Genomic DNA, 21,601 nt, shown 5'->3' with positions numbered 1-21,601 from the left:
CTGATGTAAAAGACAGTGAATTTGATGGATTTTAAAACATTTTCATTGCATTAAAGGAATCTTTGTGCAATTAATTTATTAAATTGAGATGGCAGTTATTGAATATGAATTACCAGAGTATTTTTTCACATTTCAAAATGGCAATCACCCTCAACAGCAGTTAACATTTTATATTTTGCATACAAGTTGACCACCTTTTTTGGAGGTTTCATAAATCAATATTGTTGTGTTCTATGGCTCCCCGGTCATGAAGACAAGCATAGAACATGAGTGTATGGTTATAGCAAATTCTTAACACATGGAGAGGTAACCAACAAATCTACATACAGACAATTATATCTAAGTTACTGTGGAGCTAAGGTGAGATGTGACTGTCCTGTTGTCCGTCCTGCTCCCAAGTGCCCTCGTCTTGTCCGTCATCCGATACATATGACTAGCTCCATGTGTGTCTGGTTCCACCTACTGGCGGGAGGTCATAACTGTCACCACGTGCATTGATCACCAGCGATATACATTCATACTATTATATAGTTATATACATTGGTACAATTATGTACAGTTACATACAGATATGCATGTGCATATCACCACATCCCCCTTCCTTTGGAGAAAGGTGCATTTACAACCACATTTTTTGAACATTCAGTCACAGGTTCAGTCTATCAGATTTGCGTCTAACTCTGGTTGACCGTCTGAGGACCGGCTGAGTTGGTGAGCGTGCCCCACCTTCATCAAATCGCTGGCCTTTCCCCCGGCACCACTGCAGATGCATCAGCAATACCAAGATGTGTTGGACATTTTGTGTCTTTTTCCAGCTTGGGATTACACCCAGACTTGCATGCTGGGTTAAGCACAAAAGGCCGTTGTGCTTTGAGGAGCGCCTGTCGGTTTTGGCGCAGAAGTGAGCCATCCTCAGTAAACACCCTATAAGAGTGCAGACCCGCTTGCTGAAGAACTGTTGCTTGCCTTGCCCATTGGGGCCCTCGATTCTGCAGACCTATCGTAGACTTTCTTCTACTTTTGTTCCTGCAGAACGAGCTTCCTCCGCAGGCAGGGTTGTTCACAGTTGCCTGCACATAAGCAGTTGCGCTGGTGACGGGCCATTTACCAGTGGGGCTGAACGGTAGCTGAGTAAGATGAGGTACATGTGTATTCTCAGCTGTCCAGGGCAGCTGCTTTACTATGTGTACGCCCTTTTCCACCTTCCCATTCGACTAGGGATAGAGTGGGCCCGAGGTAAATCATAATCGGCGAGCAGACTCAGTCCATTCATGATTACTGAAACAAGGACCATTGTGAGACATGACAACAGATGGAATGCCATGCTGGGCAAAGATAGATTTGACTGGTTAGATTATACAGTGAGCAGTCGCGTTGGGCAATTGTGCCACCTCTGGGTAATTTGAGAAGTAGTCGATGACAACCAGGTAGTCTCTCCCGTTTAAGTGGAGCAAGTCCAGATCGACATTATGCCAAGGACTGGCAACAAAGTATTCCACTTGCATTAGTTCCTTGCTCTGTCTGCAGCAGAATTTCTGACAGGTATCGCATTGCTCAACCATACCTGCTATGTTCTGGGTATTGCTTGGCCAATATATCATCTCCCGAGCCCTGCATTTGCATTTTTCAATGACCAGGTGCCCTTTGTGAAGCTTTGTTAGCATAAACGGCCTCTGCGTATGTGGGATAACAATCCTGTGCTGCCTTAAAAGACCATTCACCTCACTGAGCTTGGCACGAACATTATACTACACACAGCCTTTTGGCCAACCTTCCCTCAGACAACTGCTGACCCTCTAAATTATCGGATTCTTGGCCGTTTCTGCTTTGATTAGCCTCGATTTTTCATCTGATATCAGCAGTGACGTAGTCACCAGGTAGACATGTAGCCGAACTTCATCAGCCCCTGGACAGACCTCATTTATTTTTTATTTTTAAATTTAGAGTACCCAATTCATTTTTTCCAATAAAGGAGCAATATAGTGTGGCCAATCCAGCTACCCTGCACTTTCTGTGGCGGCGAAACCCACGCAAACACGGGAGAATGTGCAAACTCCACATGGACAGTGACCCAGAGCCGGGATCCTACCTGGGACCTCAACACCGTGAGGCAGCAGTGCTAACCACTGTGCCACCGTGCTGCCCCTACAGACCTCATTTATGGCCACAGCTCTCGAGAATGCGTCGGCGACAGCAAGAAACTTTCCTGGTGTGTAGATCAGGTTAAAGTCATACCCTTGGGAGTTTGTCATGAGTAGCTGTATCCTCAGGGACATCCAGCATAGGTTCTTGTAGACTATCGCAACCAGCAGCCTGTGGTCCGTCTCAACTAAAAATGAGGGCAGTCTATATTCATAATCGTGAAGTATTTTGAGACCTGTGACTAGCCCCAGGCATTCCTTCCCGGGTTGCGCATATCTGCGCTCTGTTTCTGCCATGGCCCTTGAAATATATGCCACCGGCAGCCAATCCCCATTTGTACTTTGCTGCAGAGATACTACTCCAATATCATCCTGAAATGCATCCGTGGAGATATTGGTCTTCTGTGCCGGGTCTGAAAGGCCAGGTCAGACGCCGTTGTCAGCGAAACACACAGCACTTTTCATTCTTGTTCGTGCTTTGGTGACCACCAGAAGACAACATCCATCTTAATGGATGCCCTGAGGTTTGATGTCTTGGAGGAAAGGTTGGGAATGAAATTTTCCACAAAGTTAATCACACCCAGAATGTGCAGCACACCCTTTGTCCATGGGTCTTTGCATCTTGATAATGGCCGTGAATTTTTTCAATGATAGCCTATCTACTAGAAAGGTGATGGTATCAACGCCGACTTGGCATTTCACCTGATTAAGTTTGAAGCCATTCTTACTGACTCTTTTGACAACTTGAAAGAGCCTTGCATCATGCTCCTCACGCGTGGACCCCAGATTATGATGTTGCCATAGACACGGACACTCAGCAGCCCTTCCACTATGTGGTCCATGGCCCAATGAAAGATTTCTGACGCAGACATGATACCGAACAACATCTGCTGGAAGCAGTACTGGCTGAAGGGCATGTTGAAAGTGCACAGTCTTGTGCTTGCCTCATTCAAGCTGGAGCTGCCAGAAAACCTGCGACGCATACAGCTTGCTGAAGCATGTTGCTCCATCCAATTTGCATGCAATTTCCTCCCTCTTTTGGATAGGGTAGTGCTCCCTTTTAACGTTCATGTTAAGATCCTTGGGGTCCATGCAAATTCTCAGGTCTCCATTCAGTTTCTTTACGAATACCATTGAGTTTACCCAGTCAGTGAGCTCTTCTATGCGCCTAATGACACCCAGGGTTGTCATCCACTGCAGCTCAGCCTTGAGATTCTCCCTCAGCAGAGCAGGCACCTATCTGGGCGCATGCACTACCGGTCTGACATCCTAGTCGTATGTGGAAAGTGAAGGCTAGGGTGCCAAACCCTTGAAATACCTCCGATGTGTATTTGAGATCGACTCCACTGAGATATGTCGGCGGGGTGTCATGCACTCTGTGGTATGCACAATCTTGATGACCCTGAGCTCTTCACATGCCTGCACCCCAATGAGTGAATCACACTCCGTCTCCACCACGGAGAATAGTATTCTGTGCATTTCCTCTTTGACAGTGTCATCAACCTCGCATTCTCCCAAAGTTGGGATCCATTGACCATTGTAGTCTTTCAGAAGCCTGCCGAGGTGATGTGAGGTTCAATCTTTAGCCGCTGCACCGCCGAGAACGGGATTAGGTTCCCCCTTGCTCTCGTATCGGGTTTGCACTTGATGGTCATTCCATTGAGCGTTACCGGAATTGTCCATCTGTCCTCAATAATTCCTGCAGTCACCTCACTGTGACTGCAGACTGAAAGGGCCACTTCTATGTTTCGGCCAGCCAAACTGTTTGCGCCATTCTTCAGAACCGTATTCACACTGGCCCCTTGTTATCTCCTTTGTCCTTGTCCAGACTCATCTTTTCTGTCCGGACAACTGTGCATCAGCGGGTAAAGTGACTTGTTCTGCCACACTTGTAACAATATTTTTTGAAAATATGGCATCGCCGCAGCAAGTCTCTGTTGCCACATTTTGGCACAAAATGGCGAATAAAGTGGCACCGAGACGACGTTTCTTTTGATGTCGCGTAGCGGTGCGTTCAAAATGGGCACCGGCACGGAGAACCACGTTTTTTTATGAACTACGTCACAGCATTTATGATGCCAGCATCGCTTCCAAGATTGCTGCCAACATTTTCTGTCCTGAAGGCACCGATACGCTGCGCAGATAGCTCACTTGCCTGGCATATTCTGATGATGACGTCCAGTGTGAGGTTGTCTTCCCTCAACAATCGTTCCTGGAAGCGCAACATCCGAGATCCCATAAACAATTTGATCACGGATCACTGAAACTGCAAGTGTCCAAAGTTGCACGACTGGGCCATTATCCTTAAATCCGTTGCAGAGTTGTCAAACGATTCCTGATCTTTTTTGGCATGGGAATGGAACACGTTTCGTTCAAAAGTTGTTTTTTAGGAGACCAATGAATATCAAAGTGCTGAATTACCTCATCATACTTCTGTTCTTTGTTATCAAAACTGAAAGAGTTATACAGTTCAAGTGCTTGCAGACCTGTTTCGTTAGCAGCAATGCAATATGCCACATGCCTTTCATCAGACAGTGCCTGGAAGCCATGGGCCAAAGGATAGAATACGAACTGCTGTTCAAACCCGCACCAGTTTGTGTCCAGATTGCCCGAGACTTTAAGTTGGTGGTGTACCTTCAAACCATCCATCTCACATTGTGCGTGGAGTCACAAATCCTTAGTTCATCAGGTTGGTAGAGAAGCTGTTCATTCAGGTTCTTCTATTCTTCAGCGTGGATTGTCTTGTCTGCAGTTACCTTTAGTTCTTCAGCACTCCTGGTACCATGGTATGTTCTATGACTCTCCTGATCATGAAGATGAGTGTATGGTTACAGCAAGTATTTATTCTTAACACGTGGGGAGGTAACCAACAAACCTATGTAAACACAATTATATCTAAGTTACTGTAGAGCTAAGGTGAGGTGCGACTGTCCTGTTGTCCGTCCTGCTACCAAGTGCCCTTGGCTCGTCAGTCATCCGATATATATGACTGGCTCCATGTGTGACTGGTTCCACCTACTGGCAGGAGGTCATAACTGTCATCACATGTATTGATCATCAGCTATATACATTGGTAGCTATATACAATTTTATTCATTGGCACAATCATATACAGATATGCATGTGCACATCACCACAGACATATCCTCCAATATCCACAATGATGAACGGTTATGTATTTAATCAACTTAGTTTATATTTTCCCATCCTTTAACTAATTACTTAATCTAGCTTAAAATTTCTCTCTACTGTTCCTCCATCTGCCACAACATTACTTTGCAGTTTTTCATTTATTTGTTATATTCTCATGGAATGTGGCTGTTCTTGAGAAGGTGATGGGAGCATGGTACAAGTACACCTGGAGTGCTGCTAGGAAGTACTTCAGGATTTTGATCTTACGGTGCAGAAGGAACAATGCTATAATGTCAAGTCTGAATGCCGTGGCTCAGAGGGGAACTTGCAGATGGTTATGTTTACAAGTGTCTGCTGCCCTTGTCCGAAGTGGTAGAAGTTGTGGGTTTGGAGGTAGTTGTTGAAGGAGCCTTGGGTGGGTCAAGTAGCTGCATGCATCTTGTATATACTGTAGTACACACGGCTGCTCCGCTCTTAGCCTCCCCCTTTCCTACCGCTCCGCTCTCGGGCTTCCCCTTTCCTACCGCTCCGTTCTCAGCCTCCTCCTTTTCTACCCCTCTGCTTTCTGCCTTCCCCCTTTTCAAAAGATAACTGGATAACTACTCAAAGCGAAAATGTGTACAATGGATTTATCTACAAACAGCTTTCACAGGCATGGCAGACAAATGCCATTCTTCTGCACAGGATTGTACCTGGATTCTACATACACAGTTCTTTGTGATTAATACTACAGAATCTTTATTTTCCACAGGAAGATAAATAATTCTGAGATACACTAATCCAACTAATAATATTTCTCTCCGCTGCCAATATTGTCTATAGTTGGCTGACGGATAATAAATAGCAAAGAGAAAAATAATTTAACTTGATCAAAACAGAAGCTTTGCTACAGTTTAATTGGCATTCAACTTACAAAATGGAGGATTTAAACATAGACGATAACTAGGTCAAAATCAGTACAGAACACCAAATAAACAGAATGCTAATGCTGACATTTTGTCCATTCTTTGAATTCTGCAATAATAAAAAGGCAGCAATCGAAAATACACCAAAAGATTATGTCTGAAATCTAACGTCAGTTAGCACTCCAAAGTCTATAGTAGCCATCTGCTTTGTCATATACTTCAATTTTGTCTATATGGACTTGTGAGCAAAACATTGATGCCAAGATTATCTATAGAAATCATAAGAGTTCATTAAGTTAAGCATGAACAAATATATGATCTTTGCCAAAGCTGAAGATCTGAAAATCACTGAACTTTCCATGTTATAAAAATCAACTAAAAATAACAGAAAAGATTAATCTAGCGCTTATTAAATAAATCAGCATTGTTTGCTGCAGCAGCAAAGAGGTCAGAGTTTATTGCAAGTAATATAATGATGCAGAAGTGACGACACAAAGAATAGAACTTACTCCAACGTCTCTTTTGTAGATCACATTTGTTCCTTCCAGTGCAATCGTCCTCAGATTTAAATGGCATCTTGTTTTAAAGACACAGACTACATTTGTTATCAAAATATCCAGTGCAATATCATTGTCCGGTTCCATGGGTATGGCTTGTTATCCAACTGACCAAGAGACAGCATGCCACCTAGATGGTGCTATACTAGATTAGAACAACAAAATGTTAACTTCATTTTTACAGATATATCTAAAAATATGTATTCTACACCAACAAACAACTATTACACAATGTTTGGAGCACCTTACTCAAAGCAGCTTTCATAAAATTAGTCTATAAAATTTTGAGGGTACTGCAGGGAAGTCACATTTTGCTTAGTATACCGCACAAGCCCACACATAGCCCACAATTTTCTGCTAATTCACTCACGCCAATAGAAAAAATACTCACCATAGCCAGCTGGGCAGCCGAATTCTGGAGTCTGAGTAAAAGGCAGATGTGAACAAAGTCTGGCAGAAAAGGTACCAGTAAACCTACAAGTGAAATAAAAGTATCTCATCAGCTTGGTTTACAGCTTAAATGCTCCATAACTGTGTTGCAATGTAATAATGGATACCTTAAAAAAAAAACCAATGGCATTCATTAAAAAATCCTATCGCAGTAACAAAAAGAACTGTTCAAAGGATATTCTGCTCCCAAACATTAAAAGCAGAACTTGGGCACATAGTTAAAGCTGAAATAACTTGGGTAAAATGTATATTTGACAGATTGAGGGCTAATCTTGTTCTTTTTTAATGCCTCAATTGTAGACACAAATTGTACATGGCTGGAAATCATTATCTATTAACGGTGTATTACTGTTTTTGATGTTCAAATGTCAAAAGAACTATCCTGTCTGTGGCAATGTTGTTTTTCTATAATCCTCAAATAAAATACAGTTCATTATGATTGTTGTTTAATACATTCACAGGATGTGGGCATCATTTCCAAGTGCCGTTGGGAGGGTGGTGTTGCGCTGCCTTCTTCAATACAACTGAATGGTTTGCTTGGTCCTTCTCCGGCGGAGTGCAGTTATGAGCCAATCACATTGCTATGGGCCTGGAGTGGTTACGTGACTGGAATAATAATCCAGAGCAGTGGTAGGCAACTTGCGGTCAGTATACGGTTCGTCAGGGATCCAAGTGCGGCCCTTTGAGTCTCGTCAACAATGCAGCAGACGGGCAAAAGAATCGAGAGTTCATTCCGGGATCGCGCTTTGCGATTGAAGGCAGCTGGCGCTGCTATGTGGGCGAGGTTCCAACTGTGTAATAATAATTGTTATTATTGTTAACACTTCAATAAGTTACTGGCACCTGTTCAGGTACACCGAGGGAGAATTCAGAATGTCCAAATTACCTCACAGCACGTCTTTTGGGACTCGTGCGAGGAAACCGGAGCACCCAGAGGAAACCCACACAGACACGGGGAGAACGTGCAGACTCCGCACACAGTGATCCAAGCCGGGAATCAAACCTGTGACACTGGCGCTGTGAAGCAACAGTACTAATCACTGTGCTACCGTGTTGCCCTAGGATCGCCTTCTTACAGCTGATGGCAATGCTGCAGTTCCCACCTTTCAAGCAGCACTCCAATGCATTCTGTGTACGCAGGGAGACCACTGTGTTCAATTCCAAGAGCACATGTGAGAGGCTGCGTTTCTTTATTGATTTTCTGGCTGTTATCTACTTTGCTCCTGCCTAATGGATTGCTTTTTGTTGAAGTGGTATGGTGAGGAAAGCGAATCAAATGCAAAATCAAGTGCAGAGGAAGTAGTAGCAAAAAAGAGAAAAGAAATTGGTGCGGGCAGAATGGTAAGAGAGTTGACAGCTGGATTATTTTATTACTCAACAGAAAGCGAGACCATTGTGCTTAATTTGCAATGAGGTGATAGCAGTCCCTAAAAAGTACAATGTTAACAGGCATTATGAAATGTACCATTCCTCTCACAACGCAAATTTTCCAGTAGCTTCTGCCCAACGTGCTCAATAGCTTTCAAATCTGAAGGAAGCCATGAAGGGGCTGATTTAGCTCACTGGGCTAAATCGCTGGCTTTTAAAGCAGACCAAGCAGACCAGCAGCACGGTTCGATTCCCGTATCACCCTCCCCGGACAGGCGCCGGAATGTGGCGACTAGGGGCTTTTCACAGTAACTTCATTGAAGCCTACTTGTGACAATAAGCGATTTTCATTTTCAAAACACTAGAGGCACGTACTTAGATTAAATGAAAATGATGCCGTGACTTTGGATAGCTTTTGTAATGCTTGGTTACTTACAAAAAAAAATGGAAAGTCATTCTCAGGCAATGAATTTGTGGAAAAATGTATCATCAAATCTGCATATGTTATATGTGCCGAGTTTAAAACCAAGAGGAAATGATCAAACTTGTTAAATGTCTGCAACTCAGCAGGAGTACTGTGAGTCGCAGAGTGCAAGAAATTGCTACCAATCTGGCAGAGCAGCTTTTCAGATCTGGGCATTCAAGTGAGGCTATCAGTGTAGCACTGGATGAATGTAAAAATACTAACGACATTGCTCAGCTCTGCATATGGATTTACTGTGTTGTCAATGATCTGAACGTGAAAGAAGAATATTTCGATCTCTTGGAAATACATTAGAATTTTTCATGGCTTTAACAGATTAATTTAAAGTGCACGGGTTTGGATAAAAATTCTATTATTTACAACAGATGGGTGCCCCTCCACAACAGGAAAATACCCTTGATTTGGATCTTTGTTGAACATTTGCGTACCTAACATATTTGGTGAGCATTGCATTATACACCAAAAAATGCCCTAACTTGACAAGGGAGGCAGACTGAAAGCTGTAACTAGGCGGCACGGTAGCACTGTTGCTTTACAGCTCCAGGATCCCAGGTTAGTTTCAGGCTTGGATCATTGTCTGTGTGGAGTCTGCACGTTCTCCCCATGTCTGCGTGGGTTTCCTCTGGGTGCTCCGATTTCCTCACACAACTGCCAAAAGATATGCTGTTAGGCAATTTGGATATTCTGAATTCTCCCTCTGTGTATTCAAACAGGCGCTGGATTGTGGCAACTAGGGGCTTTTAATAATAATAATCTTTTATTGTCACAAGTATAAAGGTACAGTGAAAAGCCCCTAGTCGTCACATTCCAGCACCTGTTTGGGTAAGCTGGTCCGGAAATTGAACCCGGGCTGCTGGCCTTGTTGTTCTGCATTACAAACCAGCTGTTTAGCCCACTGAGCTAAAGCAGCCCATTTATTGTCACAAGTAAGCTTACATTAACACTGCAATCAAGTTACTGTGAAAAGCCCCTAGTCGCCACATTCCGGCACCTGTTCGGGTATACAAGAGGGAAAATTCAGAATGTCCAAATGACCTAACAGCACGTCTTTCAGGACTTGTGGGAGGAAACCGGAGCCCCTTGGAGGAAACGCATGCAGACACGGGGAGATGTGCAGACTCTGCACAGACGGTAACCCAAGCCGGGAATCAAACCTGGAACCCTGGAGCTGTGAAGCAACAGTGCTACCCACTGTGCTACCATGTTGCCCACAGTAAATTCATTGCAGTGTCAATATATGCCTACATGTGATAATTAAGATTATAAATAATGAACAAAGTGGTCCAGATTGTTAGCTTCATATGTGCTCGCCCCCTGCATCACCTCCAGTTCATGCAATTTACTGACCACACTGAAACAGAATATGGAGACCTTGTCATGCACATTGAAGTGCGCTGGTTAAGATCTGTACTGATCCAGTTCAAGGTGGTGCACAGGGTGCACCTGACTAAGATGCGTATGAGTGGGTTATTCTCACGGATGGTTGATAGACGTGAAGAGTGCTCTGAGGGCCGGCGAATCACATGCACATGTTTTGGGCTTGTCCCGAGCTGGTTAGTTTCTGGGTCTCCTTCTTTGATACAATTTCATGGAGTTTGGGCATTTAGCTGGAAGGAGTCGTGCCCATTGGTAGCCATTTTTGGTGTATCAGACTCACCGGTGCTGCAGGCGAGCATGAAATGAAAAACGAAATGAAAATCGCTTATTGTCACAAGTAGGCTTTCATGAAGTTACTGTGAAAAGCCCCTAGTCGCCACATTCCGGTGCCTGTCCGGGGAAAGCTGTCCTAGTCTTTGCCTCGCTAATAGCCCGGAGGAGAGTTCTGTTTAGGTGGAGGTCCCCTGTACCGCCTAGAACTTCGGGAATAATACGGGGTTTTAAAAAGTCAATGGTCACCTGAACTTCAAGTTACTGCAGGGGAGAAATCTCCCACACTAGTTGCTAGTGCAACAAAGTTCATGCTGCACCTGTAGTTAACACCCACTCAGTTACCTTCCTGTGACTACACTCACTTCCCAAACTTGAAGAAAATGCTGGCAAGAAAATATGATCCATTAGTACGCATACAAGCACGGTCTACACTGGCAGCATGATTTGAGAACGGCTTTTCTTCCAGAATGAACTGAATCACTTCCTGTCATTGCTCTCAAATGAATATGCACTGAGCAAATGTGGCATAGTATGTCAAAAACTTGGGGTTGATAAAAGGAGGTTTGAAGAGAAATTACTTCATATCCGTGCACTGGAAGCAGATGAAATTAACCAGATAAAGAGAAAAGGAATGTGGGAATTTCCAAAGGTCACTCGTGCTCTTTAAAATAATCAGTAAATACCTTGAAAATTACTGAGCCCTCTGCTCGCCCATGTGTTCCCAACGGATCTAAGAATAACTTCTTTCACGTTCAGATCATTGTCAACACAGCAAATCCATATGCAGAATATGTTGAAAAGGTCTGGCCCAGTTCTCTTGCATTGCAAAGTTGATCTCAATATTTGCATCAACACATACATGCAAGCAGACTTTTCAGCTATGGAAAACATCAAATGCAAGAAGCGCAACAAACTAATGTTTGGAAAACTGAATAATTTGGAAACCTGAATAGCTGAATAGTGAAGAGAGTCTGCAAGTGTAAACATTACATTTGGATTTGCCATTTGTAGCTGATGATAGTTCTATTAATACATGAATGTTTATTTGAGTATATTCTGTAACTGGTTATTTGGTGTGTTTTAAATGCATATCTTATTCACGGTTCATACAAATGCCCAATTTCACTCGGACATGATGAAAAGCCACTAATGCAGCCCATTCACTAGCCTAGGCTGCCCATCACTGATCCAGATGCTTGGACTAATGAGGTAGACATTAGGGGCTGGTTTAGCTCACTGAGCTACATCGCTGGCTTTTAAAGCAGACCAAGCAGGCCAGCAGCACGGTTCGATTCCCGTACCAGCCTCCCCGGACAGGCGCCGGAATGTGGCGACTAGGGGCTTTTCACAGTAACTTCATTGAAGCCTACTCGTGACAATAAGCGATTTTCATTTCAGAGTTCCCACTCTGTCATTAATTAAACAATCTGGAATAAAAATTGCCCATGTAGGAGCAATGGTGGCCATACAAACTACTGAATTATTTTTTAAAAACCTCATCTGGTTCAATAATAATGCCCTTTAGGGAAGTAAATCTGCCAAATATACTCAATCTAGCCTATATGTGACTCTAGACGACGACACTGTGGTTGACCCTCATACTATTCGCTGATGTGACTATGCAAGCCATTCAGTTGTATAGGGGCGAGTAATAATTGGTGGCCTTTCCAGCAACATTACATGAATGAATAAAAAAGACTAAAATTAAAAAAAAACTATAATTTCAAACATCCCTCACCTGTGGTGATTTGTCAGAAATCCTATGTATTAATAATCTTCATCCGAAACTCATTAAGTTTGTTTAGTTGATGAGAAGAAATTTGCTGCGGAGAAAACAAGTGTCCTAGAAAATCCTGTATTAGGCATACAGGGGCGAGGCAGACATTAAAATGGAATGGGGAAGGGCAATGGCAATCTCAGGAAAGCAAAATAGAAACTGATTATCAGCTAATGATCACGGTAGCAGTGGTTAGCTCTGTTGCTCCACAGCGCCAGAGACCCGGGTTCGATTCCCGGCTTGGGTCACTGTCTGTGCTGGGTCTGCACATTCTCCCCGTATTTGCGTGGGTTTCCTCCGGGTGCTTCTGTTTCCTCACACAAGTCCCGCAAGGCGTGTTGTTAGGTGAATTGGACATTCTGAATTCTCCCTCAGTGAATCCGAACAGGTGACGGTGTGGGGCGACTAGGGGATTTTAACAGTACTCTAACATAAATGCAAATAAACATTATTAACAAGTGAAAGCCACCCAGGAGCAGGGCAAACATATATTATTTCATCACCTGCGGACCTGGTTTTCCCATGCTCTGCAGATTCTCGTCACAACTATAGAATATGGATTCTAACTCAACCATTTCTTCGTTTTATTCATAGTTGACCTAATAATAAAAGTATTTATATGAAAAGGATGTTGGATTTTTGGAAGTAAACAATAGCAAGGGAAAGGAGTAAAAAATTAAAATCAAATTTTCCACCACTGAAATGCTCAGTGTATACAAAGTATTGGAAAATGCTTCTGTTGTTCAGTTGATTTTGCAGATGTGTGTCTGCAGCAATTTACATCTGCTGATCATTTTAGTAATTTGCTTTTGCTAGTAATGGAAACACTGATTCAAATGAAACTTATGGTATCAGGTGCTATTTCTGTTTCCTCTTCCTTTCATATCTTGCATTGTCAAAAACATTCCCGAGTACGTTGCATTACAATCTTTGTAGGAGAAGTGTTTCTAGTAATTGTGTAATGTTCACTGGTTTAATCTATTGTTTTTGAAATAGATTTGTATTTACCAATATTGTAGGAAATTTCAAGGGTTACCTGCTTTTAAGTAGTCCAATTTTTGTTGAAATGATTTATATTACAGGGGTTGGTTTAGCTCACTGGGCTAAATCGCTGGCTTTTAAAGCAGACCAAGCAGGCCAGCAGCACGGTTCCATTCCCGTACCAGCCTCCCTGGACAGGCGCCGGAATGTGGTGACTAGGGGCTTTTCATAGTAACTTCACTGAAGCCTACACTTGACAATAAGTGATTTTCATTTCATTTTATATAATCTTTTCCAATGTACTCTACAATAGGATGAATTGCATTCCCTGTCTCACCACTTTGTGAGCAAATGAATCTTACTGAGAAAAATGGACATAAAAATGGTCTCCCTCAAAAATTGGGATTGCAAATTTGCCATCTCATAACTGAACATAGAGAAATATTATCAAATATGAGATGTGGTATGGTTTAAGCCGGTGTTTTTCCAAACTTTTTTTCCCACTTTTGCCAACCGGCTGACCTATGGGACCCAAACCGGCGACACATGCCACGTTCGTTTAACTTTAATGCGAATGATAAGCCTGCATGGTCCTCACGATCTCACTTGAACAGGCTCAAAGGAGGAGAGGACAATGCACCAGGATGTTGCCTGGAATGGAGAGTAGGTCTTACAAGGAGAGGTTGAGGGTGCTCAGCCCTTTCTCATTAGAACGGAGAAGGCTGAGGGGCGACTTTAGAGAGGTTTATAAGATGATCAGGGGAATAGATAGAGTAGACAGTCAGAGACTTTTTCCCCGGGTGAAACCATTACAAGGGGTAATAAATTTAAGGTGAATGGTGGAAGATATAGGGGGGATTTCAGAGGTAGGTTCTTTACCCAAAGAGTAGTGGGGGCATGGAATGCACTGCCTGTGGAAGTAGTTGAGTCGGAAACATTTGGGACCTTCAAGCAGCTATTGGATAGGTACATGGATTACAGTACAATGATGGGGTGTAGATTAATTTGTTCTTCGTCTAGGACAAAAGTTCGGCACGACATCGTGGGCCGAAGGGCCTGTTCTGTGCTGTATTTTTCTTTGTTTTCATTGCAATGTTAATGTAAGCCAGTGTTCTTCAAAGTCGGGAGCTCGACCCACGAGTGGGCCTCGGGCGGGTGTCGGGAGGGTCGTGGAGCCGTTGTCCGCGGCGCTCCCGATCGCGCAAATCCCTGCGCTTTTCATAACACTGGCTGCAAGCGGCCACAAACATGTTAAAAAAAAAATTCTGCCGCATTGTGCATGCGCGCCGATAATCGGGCACACATGCGCTGTGCGGCTGCTATTTTTTTTTAAACGGTTGCAGCTTTTTGTTTTACCAGTTCTGTAGTGGTTTTTATTCATTTATTTTATTAATTATTTTTTTTTTCCATTTTTAAATTGTTTTAAAAACAATTTCAGGGGGGGGGGGGGGGGGGGGGGTTTCTTCATTTTTTAAACTCATTTTATTTTATTTTTTACAAGTTCGGGGCGGGGGGTTATTTAATAAAATTTTACAGGAAAAAAATTCAGAACTTTGGACAGATGGAGACTCCATACTTTCCAACACCGGAAGGCTTCACCTTCATCCAACAGGTTCCATTGGAGGAGTGTGTAGGGGGGGCCAAAGGGACCCAAAACCATTTTCTCCATTTTTATCAGCAGCAAACAAGGTAAGAGAAAATGGTGGGTCGCGCAGGTTGGCCGGCGTGGGTCGTGAAGGTTGACCGATTGACAAAAATGGGTCCCGGAAAAATAGTTTGAAGAACACAGATGTAAGCCTACTTGTGATACTAATAAAGATTATCAGAGTGTAGGGTTCGGAGGCTCCAACACCATCATTGGCTGCATAATTATTTAAAATACCAGAAAAAAAACTAAGGATTCCTGTTCTACATTGGCTACTGAAAGTGCTAACATTTTGCTAAAAGCAATTAACTAAATTCAGATTTTAGCACAGTACAATAACTCAGTTCTGACAAATTTTCGGAACTTTAGGTTAAGTTATTAAACTAAGTCCTTCGAAAAGGAGAATTAGCACATGCTTTAGTATCAATTTGATCATCCATACTTCAACTCTAAACCATGTGCATCTGAATATTAAAGTCTACCTACACAAGCTAAATCAATAACATCCAGAAACATTCATGGCTACTTCAATGTCTTGTAAGGTCACTTGTTTTCTGGTGTTTGGTAGCGCGATGTGGAAGAGGTGGTGAAGTCTGCATCTAGTTAACTCAGTACTCTGTCGGCAAAAGGTTAATCAATGCTGTGTTGCTATCCATACTGAGGCAGAAGCGCTTCAGGGGCAGCAGGGTAGCATGGTGGTTAGCATAAATGCTTCACAGCTCCAGGGTCCCAGGTTCGATTCCCGGCTGGGTCACTGTCTGTGTGGAGTCTGCACATCCTCCCCCTGTGTGCGTGGGTTTCCTCCGGGTGCTCCGGTTTCCTCCCACAGTCCAAAGATGTGCGGGTTAGGTGGATTGGCCATGCTAAATTGCCCGTAGTGTCCTAATTAAAGTAAGGTTAAGGGGGGGGTTGTTGGGTTACGGGTATAGGGTGGATACGTGGGTTTGAGTAGGGTGATCATGGCTCGGCACAACATTGAGGGCCGAAGGGCCTGTTCTGTGCTGTACTGTTCTATGTTCTATGTTCTAGATGTGAACCACATGGAGAATGGCAGGATCCCCAAGGAAATATTGTACAGCAAGCACGCCACTGGCACCAGACCCACTTGCCACCGCATCCCTTCACCTCAAAGACAACAGACATGAAGTCCTGTGACATGGACACAAGTGTTGGGAGCAAGTTGCCAGCAATCTCCAAAGCTGATGGACAGGAGGGTAGGAGGGAGTGAAAAGAGGCAAAGAGAAGAGACACTGCAACTGGAAAGACATGAGAGACCACTGCAGAGATCCAGACACTGGCAAGCGAAACAGTGACCCATTGGTGTGCACCCATTGTCCCTCAAGAAAGGGAGGCCAAGAAAGTTGCATCTGAATATTACAGAGTCCACCTACACAATGGACCCAAATTAATAACCTATAAACATTCATGGCTAATTTGACATCTAGTAAAGCCGCTTTATAGTTTGGAAGAAAGTATTTTATAGGTGGCAGTATGTGGGGGAGGTGGTGAAGTCCACATTTAGTTAACTCAGTAGTGTAGGCACAGATTCACCAATGCTGTGTTCTTATGAAGAGGAGACAATACAGCAATTCAGATCAGCAATAAGACACGATTGAGTCTGCACCGACCGCCTGAAAAAGCTCCCCACCTAGGCCCAATCGCACTCTTAACCCCCAGCCTATCAGCAATTTAGCATAGCCAATTCACTTAACCTGCACATCTTTGGACTGTGGGAGGACACAAGTGCACCCGGAAGAACCCACAAAGACACAGGTAGAATGTGCAAACTCCACACGGACAGTTACCCAAGGTCGGAATCGAACCAGTGTCTCTGGTGCTGTGAGGCAGCAGTGCTAACCACCGTGCCGATGAGATTTAGAAATGAGCAAATTATTTGCGGTTAGTTTCAATCGAGTCTTGACATACAAAATTAGCCAACCTTTATAGCACTGGCCCAGTTTAATTTCTTGTCAATGAATGTTGATGGTGAGATCTAGAGAATGGTAATATCAAGTGGTTAGGTATTTATGTTGGAGATGGTCCTTGCCTGGTATCCATGTGGTCAAATGATACTTGTGATTTAACAACCCAGCCTGGATGTTGTCCAGATTCTTCTGTATGTAGACATGCTGTACTGCATTATCAAAGGCAGGGGTTCCCAAATAGGGGTCCGTGGAATTGGTTGAGCAAATATTGCTGTGTGGAAGTACACCTCATTACATGTTTGTTGAGGAGATAAACCATAGAATTAGCCATTTTTGTTCATTTTTGATCAATAAGTTTCAGCCAACCTACACACGCACAAATTCAAATCTCCATACCAGGTAGAACGTGGACAGCAGATTCAGAGCAAGAGAGAGGGAGGCATGGGCTGGAGACATGTGTGTTGTGTGAGAGAAGGCGATGTGGGTGAGTGCGCGAGAGAGAGATGCGCGAGAGAGAGATGCGCGCGAGAGAGAGAAAGGCGCGCGAGAGAGAGAGAGGCGCGCGAGAGAGAGAGAGGCGCGAGAGAGAGAGAGAGGAGCGCGAGAGAGAGAGAGATGCGCGAGAGAGAGAGAGATGCGCGAGAGAGAGATGCGCGCGAGAGGGGCGCGCGCGGGAGGGGCGCGCGCGAGAGGGGGGCGCGCGAGAGGGGGGCGCGCGAGAGGGCGCGCGCGAGAGGGGGGCGCGCGAGAGGGGGGCGCGCGCGAGAGGGGGGCGCGCGAGAGAGGGGGGGCGCGAGAGGTGGGCGCGCGAGAGGGGGCGCGCGAGAGGGGGGCGCGCGAGAGGGGGGCGCGCGAGAGGGGGGCGCGCGAGAGGGGGGCGCGCGCGAGGGGCGCGCGCGAGAGGGGGGGCGCGCGCGAGAGGGGCGCGCGCGAGAGGGGGCGCGCGAGAGGGGGCGCGCGCGAGAGGGGCGCGCGCGAGAGGGGCGCGCGCGAGAGGGGCGCGCGCGAGAGGGGCGAGCGCGAGAGGGGCGCGCGCGAGAGGGGCGAGCGCGAGAGGGGGCGAAGCGCGAGAGAGGGCGGACGCGAGAGGGGCGAGCGCCGAGAGGGCGAGCGCGAGAGGGGCGAGCGCGAGAGGGGCGAGCGCGAGAGGGGCGAGCGCGAGAGGGGCGAGCGCGAGAGGGGCGAGCGCGAGAGGGGCGAGCGCGAGAGGGGCGAGCGCGAGAGGGGCGAGCGCGAGAGGGGCGAGCGCGAGAGGGGCGAGCGCGAGAGGGGCGAGAGCGAGAGGGGCGAGAGCGAGAGGGGCGAGCGCGAGAGGGGCGAGCGCGAGAGGGGCGAGCGCGAGAGGGGCGAGCGCGAGAGGGGCGAGCGCGAGAGGGGCGAGCGCGAGAGGGGCGAGCGCAAGAGAGGGGCGAGCGCGAGAGGGGCGAGCGCGGGAGGGGCGAGCGCGAGAGAGGTGAGCGCGAGAGACACAGAGAGAGACACAGAGAGACAGAGAGAGAGACACACAGAGAGAGAGAGAGACAGAGAGAGAGGCAGAGAGAGAGAGAGAGAGACAGAGAGAGAGAGAGAGAGAGACACACACACACACAGAGAGACACAGAGAGAGAGAGAGAGAGACAGAGAGAGAGAGAGAGAGGAGAGACAAAGAGAGGGAGAGACAGAGAGAGGGAGAGACAGAGAGAGGGAGCGAGAGAGAGAGGGGAGCGACAGAGAGAGGGAGACAGACAGACACGTGTGTGTGTGTGTGTGGGGACCTGGGTGTTCTTGTGCACCATTCGCTGAAGGTAAGCATGCAGGTGCAGCAGGCAGTAAAGAAGGCTAATGGTATGTTGGCCTTCATTGCAAAAGGTTTCGAGTATAGAAGCAGGGATGTGTTGCCGCAATTGCACAGTGCCTTGGTGAGGCCACACTTGGGAGTATTGTGTGTAGTTTTGGTCTCCTTCTCCGAGGAAGGATGTTCTTGCTTTCAAGGGAGTGCAGCGAAGGTTTACCAGACTGATTCCAGGTGGAACTGTCATATGAGGAGCGATTGACTAGATTGGGATTGTTCTCGCTGGAGTTCAGAAGAACGAGGAAGGGGGGGGGGGGGGGGGGGGGGGATCTCCAAGACTTATAAAATTCTAACAGGACTAGACAGGGTAGATGCAGGGAAGATGTTACCAATGATAGATGTGCCCAGAACCTGCAGTCACAGCCTGAGGATTCAGGGTAAACCATTTTGGACAGAGATAAGGAGACACTTCTTCACACAGAGTGGTGAGCCTGTGGAATTCATTACCACAGCAAGTAGTGGATGCTAAAACTTTGAATATATTCAAGAGGTGGCTGGATATAGCACTTGGGGAGAATGAGATCAAAGGCTATAGGAAGAAAGCAGGATTAGGCTATTGAGTTGGATGATCAGCCATGATCGCGATGAATGGCAGAGCAGGCTCGAAGGGCCAAAAGGCCTCCTCCTGCTCCTATGTTCTATGTATTTACGTGAACAGAAGACAAGTAGTTACTTTCAATACAGTTCAGTTAAAGATCTGTTTGTGGGCAGACGAGCAGTTTCTTTCCAAATAGTTCTGGTAATGACTTGACTGGGGACAGACCAGAGGCAGCTGATCTAAAGACAATAAGTTAAAGGTTTGCCTGTGAACAGGATATGTAGTTTAAACAGCAAGTTGAAACAGGCAAGAATCTGCAGCTGTTTCCTGAAGGATATCACTTTCTCAAAGTGGTTTATCCAAGTCTCTTTACAGCAAGTATTCCGGAGTCTGCGAACAGTATTTTAAAAGTGGATTTTAGTTTGAGGTGAGCATTGTTTGAGTGGAAATAAAGATAATAGTTAAGAATAATGGTGTCATTGTACTGATAAGCATTGTAAAACTGGTACTTGAAAGCTATTTATATTTATACAGTTAAAATTAGTAATACTGTGTTCGTAATAAAGCTTGTTTTTGATATACCATATCCCCATTTCTGCACAAAATCATGCCTGGAGCCAAGTATCCTTTCTCATAGAATCCCTACAGTGCAGAAGGAGGCCATTCGGTCCATTGAGTCTGCACCAACCCTCTGAAAGAGCACCCTATCTAGGCCCACATCCCCACCCTATGCACGTAACCCCACCTAAACCTTTAGACACGAAGGGGCGATTCACCAACGTAATGTGATATCAGAGATATCACATAGATGGTGTCATTACTGTGGGAAGTGGCTTTTACAGAAAAATATAACTTCAAACTGACAAAATGCAGAACTCCAAGGCACAATACACGTACATGGTTTGATGTAGGCAGATGCTTTCTATCTTTGGCATAATTTAGGAACTGGCATTTGTTTCCCCATTGCTTTTACATCTTCCGCTAATACCTTTCTGACCCACCAAATCACCTACTACCACCCCACTCCATAACACACTGTAAGATGCCCGTTTCCTCAAAGGATCAATGTATTACATTTTTTTGCCCATTCATGGTTTACAGGCAAGTTCTCCTTCCCCTCATCAGAGCCATCCCCCTCAGCCATACATGTCATCATTCGTTCCGTTCAAACTGTCCCCACACAGTATTGCACTCATCACTTCCAATTCTCCTCCAACTACTACGATTTCTAAGGAAAATCCTGTTTTACAGAATAAACTCAGCCGTGACCCTGACCCACTTCGTAAAAATAAGATTTACCTGTAGCTAGAAAAGACTGGTTTACATTTGATTTGTCTTCGCACCTATTTTGCGGCAAAAAAGGGGCATCGCCATCATGAGAATGATTGGGGTTCCCAGGTGCACTTAGAAAGTCACCAAGGGTTCCAAGGCGCAAAGTTTGGAAACCCCAATCTAAGGAATTACAAATAGAAATGAATGCTGTGAAGTCATAATAAACATCACAACTTCTAAATTTTTGATGTACAGAAGATCACCGATAAACCAGCGGTGCCCAGCAACACTGATGGCCTGGGGCTGAGGTGAACATAGAAGAATTGGATAGACTTGTTAAAGAAGGGATGGTTAAGAACTGGATTAGAAGGGGTTGCTTTAACAGAAGAAATAAGTGCTGCAAAGTCTGTGCAAGGGAAATTGGGGAGTAGGAACGTGGAAACTGAATTAGGGGGAGAAGAGAAAGAGGTGTCTAGGTAGGCTGCTTTTCTCTTTGCATAGAATCCCTACATTGCAGGATGCCGTTCCATCGGATCTGCACCGACCCCCACTAAAGAGCACTGTCCCACTCCCCCGTCCTATCATCGTAACTTCGCCCATTGATTGTGGCTAATCCACCTAACCTGCACATCTTTGGGCTATGGGAGCGCCTAGACGAAATCCACACAGACACCGGGAGAATGTGTAAATTCTACAGATCACCAAGGCCAGAGTCGAACCCACTCCCTGGTGCTGACAAGCCACCGTGCTGCTCCTCATGTACACATTTGTGACATATTTTACTGCCACCAGCATATGTAAATTTCAGCAAGCCTGATACAAATATTTTGGAAGGAAAAACTTGCACTTCAAACCTCAAAAATATATCAAAGCATATAACAGCCAAAATTGTTGTAATTTCGGGAAAGAACTTTGTTTTCTAACAGTCCCTTTAAAATAGTGGAA

The 21,601-nt window shown here is 45.2% G+C and overlaps 1 protein-coding gene across 3 annotated transcripts in view; it reads right to left on the bottom strand.

Annotated features, from left to right (window-relative positions):
* The window catches only part of tbpl1 (TBP-like 1), an 80,551-nt gene that overhangs the window by 27,028 nt on the left and 31,922 nt on the right, over window positions 1-21,601 (bottom strand). For 2 of the 3 annotated variants that reach the window (XM_038799388.1, XM_038799387.1), the window contains exons 3-4: window positions 7,127-7,209; window positions 6,688-6,880 (exon numbers count right to left, since the gene is read on the bottom strand). In XM_038799388.1, coding sequence (XP_038655316.1) covers window positions 6,688-6,822 — 135 coding nt within the window. In that variant the 5' untranslated portion in view covers window positions 6,823-6,880; window positions 7,127-7,209. The remainder of the gene's footprint in view (window positions 1-6,687; window positions 6,881-7,126; window positions 7,210-21,601) is intronic. The other variant, XM_038799389.1, reaches the window with a different exon arrangement.

This window comes from Scyliorhinus canicula, chromosome 6 (assembly GCF_902713615.1).
Source record: "Scyliorhinus canicula chromosome 6, sScyCan1.1, whole genome shotgun sequence".
Lineage (NCBI taxonomy): Eukaryota > Metazoa > Chordata > Chondrichthyes > Carcharhiniformes > Scyliorhinidae > Scyliorhinus > Scyliorhinus canicula.
The sequence above is the reverse complement of the archived record's forward strand: the minus strand, read 5'-3'. Positions and strand labels throughout refer to the sequence as shown.